The sequence below is a fragment of the Schistocerca piceifrons genome, chromosome X (assembly GCF_021461385.2).
Source record: "Schistocerca piceifrons isolate TAMUIC-IGC-003096 chromosome X, iqSchPice1.1, whole genome shotgun sequence".
In the NCBI taxonomy this organism is placed as follows: Eukaryota; Metazoa; Arthropoda; class Insecta; order Orthoptera; family Acrididae; genus Schistocerca; species Schistocerca piceifrons.
Window position 1 is genome coordinate 921,554,763 of NC_060149.1, and position 14,269 is coordinate 921,569,031.

The 14,269-nt window shown below is 37.1% G+C and overlaps 1 protein-coding gene across 2 annotated transcripts in view; it reads left to right on the forward strand.

Annotated features, from left to right (window-relative positions):
- LOC124721097 overlaps positions 1-14,269 on the forward strand; it is a 654,343-nt gene that overhangs the window by 471,040 nt on the left and 169,034 nt on the right. For both annotated transcript variants that reach the window (XM_047245917.1, XM_047245918.1), the window contains exon 16: positions 13,469-13,602. In XM_047245917.1, coding sequence (XP_047101873.1) covers positions 13,469-13,602 — 134 coding nt within the window. The remainder of the gene's footprint in view (positions 1-13,468; positions 13,603-14,269) is intronic.

Consider the following 14,269-nt stretch of genomic DNA (forward strand, 5'->3'; position numbering starts at 1 on the left):
TATTAATTAGCAACAAAATAGCAGCTCAGCAACTGGAAGCAGTTAATTCCATAAATTATCTGGGAGTACGCATTAGGAGTGATTTAAAATGGAATGATCATATAAAGTTGATCGTCGGAAAATCAGATGCCAGGCTGAGATTTATTGGAAGAATCCTAAGGAAATGCAACCCGAAAACAAAGGAAGTAGGTTACAGTACGCTTGTTTGCCCACTGCTTGAATACTGCTCAGCTGTGTGGGATCCGTACCAGATAGGGTTGATAGAACAGATAGAGAGGATCCAAAGGAGAGGAGCAAGCATCGTTACAGGATCATTTAGTAATCGCAAAAGCGTTACGGAGATGACAGATAAACTCCAGTGGAAGACTCTGCAGGAGAGACGCTCAGTACCTCGGTACGGGCTTTTGTTAAAGTTTCGAGAACATACCTTCACCGAAGAGTCAAGCAGTGTATTGCTCCCTCTTACGTATATCTCGCGAAGAGACCATGAGGATAAAATCAGAGAGATTAGAGCCCACACAGAAGCATACCAACAATCCTTCTTTCCATGAACAATACGAGACTGGAATAGAAGGGAGAACTGATAGAGGTACTCAGGGTACCCTCCGCCACACACCGCCAGGTGGCTTGCGGAGTATGGATGTAGATGTAGATGTAGATGTAGAGGCAGGGGACCCATAAAAGTATTTGATAACCATGATTTATCCATCTTTAACACTTGTTCTCACCCAAATTATTTCACATTCAGAATCTGTACTACTCTCACTACATGTTACCATATTTTCATGGCAAAAACACATCTTCACCATCAGCATTCAGCCTATCTCTGCGATATACAGGATGGTGATAGTTAAAGTTCCAGTTTCAAAATTCTGTAGGAGGAAAGTGATGCTCAGAATGACATCAATTCGACAAAAATTTTCCCACTTGATGGTGCTGTTAGTGTCATAATATAAATGAGTTCAGCTGCAAATTACAGATGAATAGCAACATGATGGCTATAGTGTGAGTTACACATTAAACCAACCATAGTGTGCAGTGTGCATGACTCCACAAATTTGGCATTTAACAGTTGTGGCACTGTTAGTTAGGTAAGCCCATTCTCCATGGCAAGGTCATACTACCTAGGATGGAAAAAAAGCAGTTTTTAACTGGTTTGCGGCAATAAACCACATAAAAATTAACAATGAAATTGGTTTTTAACTGTTCTGAGATCAAAAGCCACTTAAAGAGCAGCAATGAAATTGGTTTTTAATTGTTGTCCACCACTTCCTGCCACAAACTGAAACTGAGAAACAGCATGTTCCATAACAGATCAGAGTGTTTCAAGGGTCACATTCATAAGGTGTTGATAATAATAATAATAATAATAATAAAATTCTATTGTCATTCATCTGATTACAGCAATAGACAAAGTCAAGAGCATATATTTCTACATAAACTACAATATTGATGTAAATTGGTTTACATAAAATAGGTACACATTAGAATGCAGTATTTTCATCTTCAAAAAATTCATCAATGGTGTAAAACGGATTGTTCACTAGTAGCTTGTATAATTTAGCTTTAAAAATATTTACAGGCAGTTCTTTAAAGTCAGCACTTAGTCTATTAAACATCCTTAGTCCAAGAACTAGGTAGGAGTTCTGTGATTTTGATAATCTATTATATGGCACATCTAAAGATGTTCTGTTTCTAGTATTGTGGCTATGAATATCGCTTCTCAACAGAAGATTAGGGACATTGTTTCTAATGCACAACAAAACATTGCAGATGAATAAGTTTACTACTGTAAGACACCGCCATTTAATAAACAGAGGTTTACAATGTACTGTTTTATCAGAATCTGTGATTATTCTTATTACTTTCTTCTGTAAAAGTAAAATATCACTTACATGACAGCTACTACCCCACAGTAAGATTCCGTAAGAAATGATGCCTTGGAAGAAGGCAAAATATGCTAATCTCACATAGTCATTGGGAACATGTCTTTTTAAATTTCTAATTAGATAAATAACTCTTGAAAGCCTAGCCAATATATTTTTAATGTGTGGTTCCAGTGTCAATTTATTGTCAATAGTAACACTTAAAAATTTGACATATTCTAGTTCTTGGTCATTAGGAATCTCTTTGAGGCTAAAGTAAAATGTCTGGTTTTTGTTTTCATTTAGTAAGAAGCCATTAGCTTTGACCATAATGAGGACTGAGCAAGGGTATTTTCGGTCAGTGTTTTCAGTGTACCTAGATCAGAGTTTTTATGTATAAAAGTTGTGTCATCAGCATAGAATATTGTGTGAGAATTTATGAACAAGGGCAGGTCATTAATCATTAGTATTAACAGTAAAGGTCCAAGCACCGACCCTTGAGGCACTCTGTACCTAACATTAACCAAATTTGATTTCTTCCTACCAATCCACACAACTTGTTGAGGGTCGTGTAGAAAATACCTGAACATATTTACACTGTTGTCATCAAAACCATAGTAAACTAGCTTATTCAGCACAGTGTCATGCTCTACACAGTCAAAGGCTCTGCTCAGGTCACAAAATGTAGCCTGGGCGTAGTCCCTAGCCTCGAACACATCTAGTACTAATTTTACGAGGGAGCCCATTGCATTTGTTGTGGATTTACCTTTTCTAAATCCAAACTGTTTATCAGTAATTATGGTTAGTTTACCCAAGTAGACACTAACTTGCTCATACATAATTGTTTCTAAAATTTTTGAAAAAACTGCGGTTATGGATATAGGTCTGTAACTAGCGGGACAGTTCTTTTCCCCTTTTTTATATATGGGCTCAACTCTAGAAATTTTTAGTATGTCGGGGAACTTACTTTCAACTAGGCATTTGTTAATACAAAAAGTTAAGGGATAAATCACACAATCAATAACATCTTTCAACAAATTACATGACTTATCATAATAATCAACACTAACTGAAAGTTTGAAATTTTTCACTATTTTTAGGTTATTATTTGGGCTCACTTCTGTGAAAGTGAATGTGCCTGGGGGAAACTTTTCAAAGCAGCTATCCATAATACTAAGTGCATTTTCAGGGGGTTTGTTTATTGAGCTACTGGTTTCTTCAATGGACTGAGTGCACAATGTGTGCTTTCAATTCAGCTATGTTTGTAATTGGAACTCTGAATGCAGCATCTTGCAGGTAAACTCACAGCCAGAAGTCACATGGATTAAAATCAGGTGATCTGGATGCCCAAGATGTAGGGAAATGATAGTTGATAATTCTAGCATTTCTAAAATGCCTCTGCAGCAACTACTTCATTGGCTGTGCAATGTGTAGAGGAGTGCCACCTTGCATAATCATTATCCTACCAACACATCCATCCTCTTGAAGGGTTTGAATAACAGTAGTGTGCAAAAGACCCACATAGTATTCACCAGTGATGATACAGATAATACGACCTGCAGAACCCATCTGCTTCTAAAAATATGACACTACAATAAATGGTGCCGTCAACCTGCATCACATAGTTACCTTTGCACGATGATGCAGTACAAGTTGATGTGCAAGCAGATTTGCTGTTTTCCATTTTCTACAATTCTGTGTATTGACATGTCCTTGCAGATGGAAATGGGCTTCGTCTGTCCACAGAATGCTCCATGACCATTCAGTATCCCCTTCCATTGTTGTTGGTGTTGTGGTCTTCAGTCCTGAGACTGGTTTGATGCAGCTCTCCATGCTACTCTATCCTGTGCAAGCTTCTTCATCTCCCAGTACCTACTGCAACCTACATCCTTCTGAATCTGCTTAGTGTATTCATCTCTTGGTCTCCCCCTATGATTTTTACCCTCCACGCTGCCCTCCAATACTAAATTGGTGATCCCTTGATGCCTCAGAACATGTCCTACCAACCGATCCCTTCTTCTGGTCAAGTTGTGCCACAAACTTCTCTTCTCCCCAATCCTATTCAATACTTCCTCATTAGTTATGTGATCTACCCATCTAATCTTCAGCATTCTTCTGTAGCACCACATTTCAAAAGCTTCTATTCTCTTCCTGTCCAAACTATTTACCGTCCATGTTTCACTTCCATACATGGCTACACTCCATACAAATACTTTCAGAAATAACTTCCTGACACTTAAATCTATACTCGATGTTAACAAATTTCTCTTCTTCAGAAACGCTTTCCTTGCCATTGCCAGTCTACATTTTGTATCCTCTCTACTTCGTCCATCATCAGTTATTTTGCTCCCCAAATAGCAAAACTCCTTTACTACTTTAAGTGTCTCATTTCCTAATCTAATACCCTCAGCATCACCCGACTTAACTCGACTACATTCCATTATCCTCGTTTTGCTTCTGTTGATGTTCATCTTATATCCTCCCTTCAAGACACCATCCATTCCGTTCAACTGCTCTTCCAAGTCCTTTGCTGTCTCTGACAGAATTACAATGTCATCGGCGAACCTCAAAGTTTTTATTTCTTCTCCATGGATTTTAATACCTATTCCAAATTTTTCTTTTGTTTCCTTTACTGCTTGCTCAATATAGAGATTGAATAACATCGGGGATAGGCTACAACCCTGTCTTACTCCCTTCCCAACCACTGCTTCCCTTTCATGTCCTTCAACCCTTATAACTGCTATCTGGTTACTGTACAAGTTGTAAATAGCCTTTTGCTCCCTGTATTTTACCCCTGCCACCTTTAGAATTTGAAAGAGAGTATTCCAGTCAACATTGTCAAAAGCTTTCTCTAAGTCTACAAATGCTAGAAACGTAGGTTTGCCTTTCCTTAATCTTTCTTCTAAGATAAGTCGTAAGGTCAGTATTGCCTCACGTGTTCCAGTATTTCTACGGAATCCAAACTGATCTTCCCCGAGGTCGGCTTCTACTAGTTTTTCCATTTGTCTGTAAAGAATTCGTGTTAGTACTTTGCAGCTGTGGCTTATTAAACTGATTATTCGGTAATTTTCACATCTGTCAATACCTGCTTTCTTTGGGATTGGAATTATTATATTCTTCTTGAAGTCGGAGGGTATTTCGCCTGTTTCATACATCTTGCTCACCAGATGGTAGAGTTTTGTCAGGACTGGCTCTCCCAAGGCCGTCAGTAGTTCCAATGGAATGTTGTCTACTCCGGGGGCCTTGTTTCGACTCAGGTCCTTCAGTGCTCTGGCAAACTCTTCACGCAGTTTCATATCTCCCATTTCATCTTCATCTACATCCTCTTCCATTTCCATAATATTGTCCTCAAGTGCATCGCCCTTGTATAGACCCTCTATATACTCCTTCCACCTTTCTGCTTTCCCTTCTTTGCTTAGAACTGGGTTTCCATCTGAGCTCTTGATGTTCATACATGTGGTTCTCTTATCTCCAAAGGTCTCTTTAATTTTCCTGTAGGCGGTATCTATCTTACCCCTAGTGAGATAGGCCTCTACATCCTTACATTTGTCCTCTAGCCATCCCTGCTTAGCCATTTTGCACTTCCTGTCGATCTCATTTTTGAGACGTTTGTATTCCTTTTTGCCTGCTTCATTTACTGCATTTTTATATTTTCTCCTTTCATCAATTAAATTCAATATTTCTTCTGTTACCCAAGGATTTCTACTAACCCTCTTCTTTTTACCTACTTGATCGTCTGCTGCCTTCACTACTTCATCCCTCTGAGCTACCCATTCTTCTTCTACTGTATTTCTTTCCCCCATTCCTTTCAATTGTTCCCTTATGCTCTCCCTGAAACTCTGTACAACCTCTGGTTCTTTCAGTTTATCCAGGTCCCATCTCCTTAAATTCCCACATTTTTGCAGTTTCTTCAGTTTTAATCTACAGGTCATAACCAATAGATTGTGGTCAGAGTCCACATCTGCCCCTGGAAATGCCTTACAATTTAAAACCTGGTTCCTATATCTCTGTCTTACCATTATATGATCTATCTGATACCTTTTAGTATCTCCAGGGTTCTTCCATGTATACAGCCTTCTATCATGATTCTTAAACCAAGTGTTAGCTATGATTAAGTTGTGCTCTGTGCAAAATTCTATCAGGCGGCTTCCTCTTTCATTTCTTAGCCCCAATCCATATTCACCTACTACGTTTCCTTCTCTCCCTTTTCTTACACTCGAATTCCAGTCACCCATGACTATTAAATTTTCGTCTCCCTTTTCTATCTGAATAATTTCTTTTATTTCATCATCCCCTTCCATGTGAGCAAGAAATTCTAGAGAAAACATTTGTCATACTGGTAAGTCAGCATGAAGCAACTTCTGAACAGGAGTAATTTTGTATGGCTGGCAATGCAGGATGTTTGGTAGAATTTTATGCTCCATACTCACAGGCATGTGCAAAATTCAGGTGATTCCCCATTCATTGCAGGTTTACATACCATCACTTAAGCCCTCCTGCAATAATGTGGTCACATCTTCTACTGATGTTGCATTGGTTGATTTCCTCTCTATGCAGTGTTGCACTTCAGAAGAACGTGCCTTTTCAAATTTCATAATCATTTTCTCCAGATCACTGGCAGATATTAGACCAATGAATTTTTTCATACCTTGAGTGTTCAAAACTTCTGTAGAGCTACCTGTTCACAGGCACTGTTCTTTTAAAAGAGGTTTACCAGCAGCACACAATCCAACATTGAAACAGTCATGCTGCGCATCTCAGACACAAGCTGTGTATCATACAGTTTTTATTTTGCATATTCTGTCACTTACAGTGTGATTAAATGATAAAATTCTCATTAAATTGTTTTTGTTTCCATAATGTTTCTTCCTTTTTCAGTAATATTCCATTCAAATTTAATGTCATTTTGAGAAGTGGTTTATTTTTACAGCATTTTGAAACTTTATTTCCAAGCAATCTGTAAATTCCATTCCGGGTTTAGAATTTCATTGCTATTAACATCTGGCTTCAGCCAGCTTTCTGTCCCTAGTTCTTTGTAGGCATTGTTACCATTTATAAGCTACACTATTTCCAGGACCTATTCATATACAATATAAAAAATACATTAGACAGCAACTGCCCTCTTATTACTAAGAGATGTAAGCATAGCAATATGCATAAACCACAACACACACAAAAATGGTACACCCTGCACCTCAATAAAATTAGAATTCTTCTACTCATGCTGAAGGACAAAATTGAAGACAGTCAAAAAAACAAGAAAGGTATATAAATTTAAGAAAAATGTATAAATCTGAAATTAAAGCAGCAAAAATGAAAGCAAATGAGAATATTTTAAATTCTAAAAACAAGTGTAAAGCTGCCTGGAACATAGTTAAAAGTAAGATAAACATTGGGAAAGAAGAAATCAGTAACCCAATTAATTGCAACACTCTCAATGAACACTTGATAAATTCATTAAATGCCCAGGTACCAAAAAGTGATGATTTAACTGATGCAGAAGCTTTTGTTTCGCAATCACAGAATAAAACAGATAAAAGATTTAACTGAAGTAGAATAACTGCTACAGATATAAATAACTCTGTAAACAAGTTGAGCAACTCTGAAACAGAAGACTACTATGGATTCAGTAACGTGGTAATAAAGGCTATATTTAAGGAAATTGGAACTCCTCTACTCTACCTTGAAAATAATATCCTTGATGATGGCGTTTTCCTTGATTGCCTTAATATTACAATTACACTCCCTGTATACAAAAAGAGTGATAGAGAAATGCCAGATTACTATAGACCAATATCAATTGTCCCTATACTCGCCAAAATCATAGAGAGCTGCTCACACACACAGATTTACATGTATTTTGAGAGCAATGAATTACTTAATGACAGCCAGTTTGGATTTAGAACTAACCAGTCAATCATAAAAGCTATTGAAAGCCTTATAACTGAAATCTACAACGCTTTTGAAATGAAACTGACCACCTGTACAACACTCATAGACTAAAGCAAAGCATTTGATTCAGTATCACATGACATAATTGTTAAAAACTTAGAATATTATGGTATTGCAGACAAACCACTTAATTTGATTAAGTCATACCTGAATAACAGGCAACAGTCACTGTATGTGAGCAATGGAAGGTTATATTTAATGAAAATTAAGAGAGGAATTCCACAGGGCTCCGTTCTTGGACCCTTCCTCTTTATTATCTATTTTAATGACTTCTCAAACTATATAGCCTGCAAAAATGTTTTATATGCTGATGATATGAGCATGATCTCCACAGGTGAGAGTATGCAACAGGTGGTAAACAAAAATAATGAACTTTTTGAAAAATGTAGGGTGTGGTGTATTGCTAACAAGTTACGTATAAACAACACAAAAACAAAGGAAATTTATTTTAATCTGAAGGTACAGAAAGCAGAGAATCACAATGTCAAACTACTGGGACTAAAAATAGACCAAAGGCTCTCATGGTATGACCATATAAGCTATCTGACAGGCAAACTTGCACACGTAATATTTCTGCTGTATAAACTTAGAAATTCTGTCAGTAAAAGTTTATTGATGCTTTGCTGATATGCATTGTTTCAGTCACAGCTACAATATGGGTTTCTGTTATGAGTGATTCATCAGGTATAAACTATGTATTCAAATGGCAAAAAAAATTAGATGTTTACAAGGATTGGGTCCATGAGAAAGCTGTAAGGAGCATTTCAGTATATTAAACATAATGACACTCCCAAGTCTCTATATGTATAACTGCTTAATATACATAAAAGAAAATATACAACAATTTACACAGATGAAGAATTTACCTTTTCACAACACTTGAAACAACTACATGCTTGATATACTGTATTCTAGGTTGTCACTGACACACAACAGTCACAAACACCTAGGTTCAAAGTTATATAATAAACTGCCACAATCCATCAAAACCCTCACCCACTTTACATTTAAGGAGGTATTAGACACATGGCTCAAAAATAAAGCATATTACTCAATTGAAGAATATCTTGGAAATAATTTGGAAGGAATGTATAAACAATGAAATAATGTAACTATCATTAACTAAATGTGTAAAACTGTATAATTAATGTTTCTGAAATTGTCTGATTAGTAAGAAGTTTATGTATTTATATGTATTTATGTATATGTGAAATGATGATGTGAATAAAATGTACGAATTACTAACTACTAAAAAGATGTATGTATATGAATGCATAATGTATAATGTAAAAATTAGTAACAACTATACTTATATGAAATATGTAAAATGTATTTTGACAAAGCCAATTGCATGGTAAACATGTTGAATGGCTAATAAATAAACATGAAACATGGATGCACCTACAGTTAATTAATACTGTATTAACATTTTCTTTCTCAAAATTGCTATGAGGAATGCCACCCTGTCTGGAATCAGAATGCATCTTTTTGGGCCAGTGAAGGGATTTCTCTGTCCTTTCCATGGACACTCCTGCAGTTAACTAATACTATATGAACATTCTCTTTCTCCAAATTGCTATGAGGAATGGTACTCTGTCTGTAATCAGAGCGTATCTTATTGGGCCTGTGGAGGGTTTCTCTATCCTAAAAAATCCACATGTGTGACCCACATGTACTTTACTATCCTAGTAGCCACTTCCTGTGTGTATTGCCCACATGACCTCTTAAGAGAGCCATACAGTTCCCCACAGAGTAGCGGAGATCACGAAATCTGCATCTAAGGTTGTCACAGAATTTTCTGAGCCCCTCGTTTAAGCTTTGCACTCAGCATAAAACCAGAGGATTGTGATTGGTTCTGGGAACAGTGCTGTAAGGTGAGAACTCTGTTTTCATCATATGAGTAAGGCTAGATGTTTTCACCAAAGCAGCCAGCCTCCTGTAGGAACTGAACCCTCATCTGAACCCAGGCAGCAGGTGTCATTCTTCACCACATGAGTGAGAATTTGCAGCCACGTGCACACCAGACACTCAATAGCTGCCAGAAGAGCCTCCTCCACATCTCAAACAAGAGCCCCACCAAGTATACAGTGTGAACACTAGCCTTCTTTCTGGACACTCCCTCTATTTCTCTGAAGATCACAATCTCTCACCAAACACTGAAGATTCCAGTGACAAGCAATCCCACCAGCTGCACTTGCCTAGACCTCTCAGGAAGATCAGCCACAGTCCCAACACGAAGGCATCCTGTGCTGGCTTGGATATACTTCCAGCGGTAGGCAATACATCAAACTTGTTTTTAAGACATAGGAGGACATCTGTGTGGCTGTTCCCACTTTTGCCTTCCACCCAGAGATTAGTGACTGTGCCACTATTCACCAATCACCATCAAGTAAGTCTTGATCAGCCAGAACAAGCAAAGTTGAAGGTGCAGCAGCACGGAGACCCCAGGCAACACTATTGGCTCCAGAGCTGCCAAATAAGTCATCTCTGGAGCCCCAGTGCCAGTGAAGCTTATGGCAGCAGCTTGAAGCATGTCAACGATGGCCAACACAGCATCCAGCTGTTTACAAACAGTACTCTAAAATCAGCTCTCACAAAGCTAAAGCACTTAAATTTACATGAAAAAACTTAGAATGAATTAGTAAACACTAATCCACAGAGTAAAATATTTTGATACAATTCACTTCTTGGTATAATTACACAAAAAAACAGAAACTAAAATAAATACTGTGAGTAAAAGAGAAATCTCAGCTCCCGCACTAGATGTGTCAGCTCTGCTCCTCATAAGCCACTACAGGCATTAAGTGAAGATGATTTCCAGATACAAACTAATTTCTGCATCTGGCTTGAAATCAAAATCTGGATTCTGCAACTGTTATACTATGGACTGATAAATCCACTTTCAAATCTAACATTTTGATAAATGTTCATGATACAGACTATTGGTCAGAAGAAGATCCTCACTGGTTTTGAGAGTAATACAACCAGTATATCTGGAGCATATATAACTGGAGTGGACTCTGTCATGATAAGATCATTGAACCCTATATTTGTATGAACAGTTAAAGCAGTCTCTGAATTTCTGCAACAGGCAGTAACAGAGTTGCTATGAGATGTTCCTCTGGTAACATAGCAGTTAATTTAATTGCTTTACTTTCAGTGTCCAGCACATTTTTCCTTGGTAGACAAGTATAATTTTAATCAATTTTTTCTGGTTGATTGAGTGGGAGAGAAGAGTCACTGACTTGGCCATCACAGTCAATAGATTTCACATACCCTAATTATTCCATTTGAGAATACATTAAAGACATTGTGCATCAACAGTGTACTGCAATGCAAGAAGATATGAAATATAATATTCTCAAAGCTTGGCAATCTCATCCAAATGCAGAAGGCACAATGTAAGCACAGTTGTGCTTAGAAGATGATGGAAAGCAGTCCAAAAATTACCATCAATGGAAACAGATAAAATGTACTACTTTCTAATAATTCATTATGAGTACTAAAATTGTAATTAAAATTTACTGAAGATTAAATGTGTAAGAAAGAACTTTTTATTAACTGTGATGTTAAAAAAACATGCATTATTCTATAAATTTTCTTTTTCTTTCTTCAATCATTGACCAAATCACTAACTCCAGGAAGTGTTCTTACATAATATCAAGAAAACAGATAAAAACGCATATCTGACAAAAAAAATCAAGTTTTGAGAGCTATTTTCAATTATATTAATTTCCTCCATTCGCCAGGGCACTGATAATCATGTAATAGAGTTCCCTTAAACCAGTATCATCATTATCCATTTTACATTGTCTACCTGGTAATGGAAGGTTCATCATTTTCCTTGCCCTTTTCAGTTTGTCTTAAATAAATTTTACCCAAAGAAGAATGGATGGATCATTCCCAAGAAAAATTGCCTGTATGGTAGCACTGAACCACCTTGAAAGGACATTATGTAGCCTAGGTATTTAAAAGAATGTTTCTTCCTATTATACAGGGTTGTCAGAAACAATCTGAAAAGCTTGTAAGGGTGTTGTAGGGTAGGTTATGCTGAGAAATGGTCATTCAGAAAAGAGTTCAATATGTTGTGCCATTTCTGAGTTAATTAGCATTGAGATAGCCAGTCAAGCTGTTGTGCAGGCAAATTCAAACAGCCTGCCAAATACAATTAGTGTCAGGTGTCATAGTATTGATGATAGTCCATGAGACTGCTCAGCCTTTGGCTCAGGTTCATTTTTACTACCATCCCATGTCCAATTTCTGTATCATTCCCTTTTTTGGTTTTAAGAAACCAAACAAAAAACACATTTGGTGATGCTGATTCTGGCAGGTTACTGGAATTTTTTAATTTGTGTGTGTGATGGCCTGATTGGCTAATTTCAATGCTAATTAACTCAAAAATGGCTCAATGTATTGATTTTTTTCTTAACAATTACCTTTCAGCACTACCTACCCTGCAACAGTCTTACAAGCTTTCCAGATGTTTCTAATCACCCAGTACAATTATGTGTACATATTTTGATTCTGATACACATTTTTCTCATGATTGCTGTAACTTTACTTTTATTGAGATTACCATATAATAATTCTTTACTATAACATTTAGTTTGAGAATGGAGTACTGGAATTCATCAACATACTAACAAAGAGTCAGACCTTCTGTGAAAGGTTTCATACATCAATGCTGAATGATGCTATGAAGTGTTTATCTCTGGTGTCTTACAACTCCTGATACATTGAGTAGAAGTCTCCATTTCCTTTTTCTTTGCCTTCTGTTGCTTCAGATACCCTTATAACTGTCTCATAGCACCTGTTGATTTTTAACATATTTTGAATAATTCTTACATTCCAAAAATGTAAGTTTGTATATTTTTTTACTACCTATTCAATAGTAAAAACAAAGATGAGGTGACTTACCGAACGAAAGAGCTGGCAGGTCGATATACTGGCAAAAACAGAAAGAGGAAAATAAGACGACAGAAAAGATTTCAAAATGCAACAGTGACAATAACAAACGTAATTGTTGGATACAAATTAATGATATCAATATAATAGAAGGAAACATTCCACGTGGGAAAAATTATATATCGACCTGCCAGCGCTTTCGTTCGGTAAGTCACCTCATCTTTGTTTTTATATATAATTTTTCCCACGTGGAATGTTTCCTTCTATTACATTGTATTCAATAGTAAATATGTATGTAATTATCAACCATTTTAATACCTTGTATAATTACTTTTCTCTGTCATTCAGAACAATTTTCATGGATTTTTTACTATTGAACTGATTAGTCTTCAGTTCTTATTAGCTATACTTTGAACACACCATTTGGCAATATTTAAAGTGGTCCTTTTTCATTTTGTATTCTTATGGTTTTTTGGGTTATCATTTTTTCATCTGTCTTTTTCCTTCTGGAGACTTTAAAGCGCCTAAGGAGTAAGTCTTCTGATGGGGGTGATAAAACAAGAGAGTCAAATTGTGCACAATGACAGTAAGATTCCAAAAATATCATCCTATTGGTTTATGGCAAATAGAGAAATCTACGTCATTCACAACATATAATTTTCTCAGCACCAATTAGGAGTAATTTCACATAGTCTCAATTTCTTATAAAATATTTTACTCACTGTGAGTTTTGTTTGTGATTTCAGGATTTACCTCTAGTTATTCCCTGTGAAATCATCGGATCCAAGTTCCTGCTATCACTTCATCACTGTGAAAATAAGAACACCCCAAATACATGGATGTTTGTCAGAGCCTTTCAGAACATTAAGAAAAATTACCAGTAAGTAACAGTACAGCAATACAAAATTAATATCTGTTGTAGGACTAAAGAAGACCACTGACTGAAAAGCAGAAGCATTGAGTTGTTGATAGGCACACACTATAGAGAAAGAAAACTTGCTAGCTTTTCAAGTTATCCTCTGATGAGCTAGAGTAGAAGTAGAATATATAACACACACACACACACACACACACACACACACACACACACACACACGCACGCACACACACACACCTATGCCACTACATAGTGTCAGTGTCAGCTAGACTAACAGTGCCAATGTTATTTTTCATCAGGTGGACTCGTTGTGTTGGAAGTAGTGTTGGGTGGGATGGGTAGAGGGAGATGAGAGGCAGGGAGAGCATTGGGAATGGAAGGCTAGTGGCTCAGAGGGAGGTGACCAGTTGGCCAGCTAGGAATGCAAGAGGGAGTGGTGGCACATATATGGGCTGACACAACTGTAGCGACCTGCAGGGAATGGCATACACTTAAGGTGATGTGGGTGTGTGAATCAGAATGTGGGACAGGATAGAGGAAGGGAGAACTGTTATGTTGTGGGAGCAGGGACAGTGCGTTACCTGAGATTGAGGCTATGAAAATTACAGCAGTGGAGGATGGGTTGCAAGGACAACTCCATTTGCACAGTTCTGAGAAGCTGGTAGTGGAG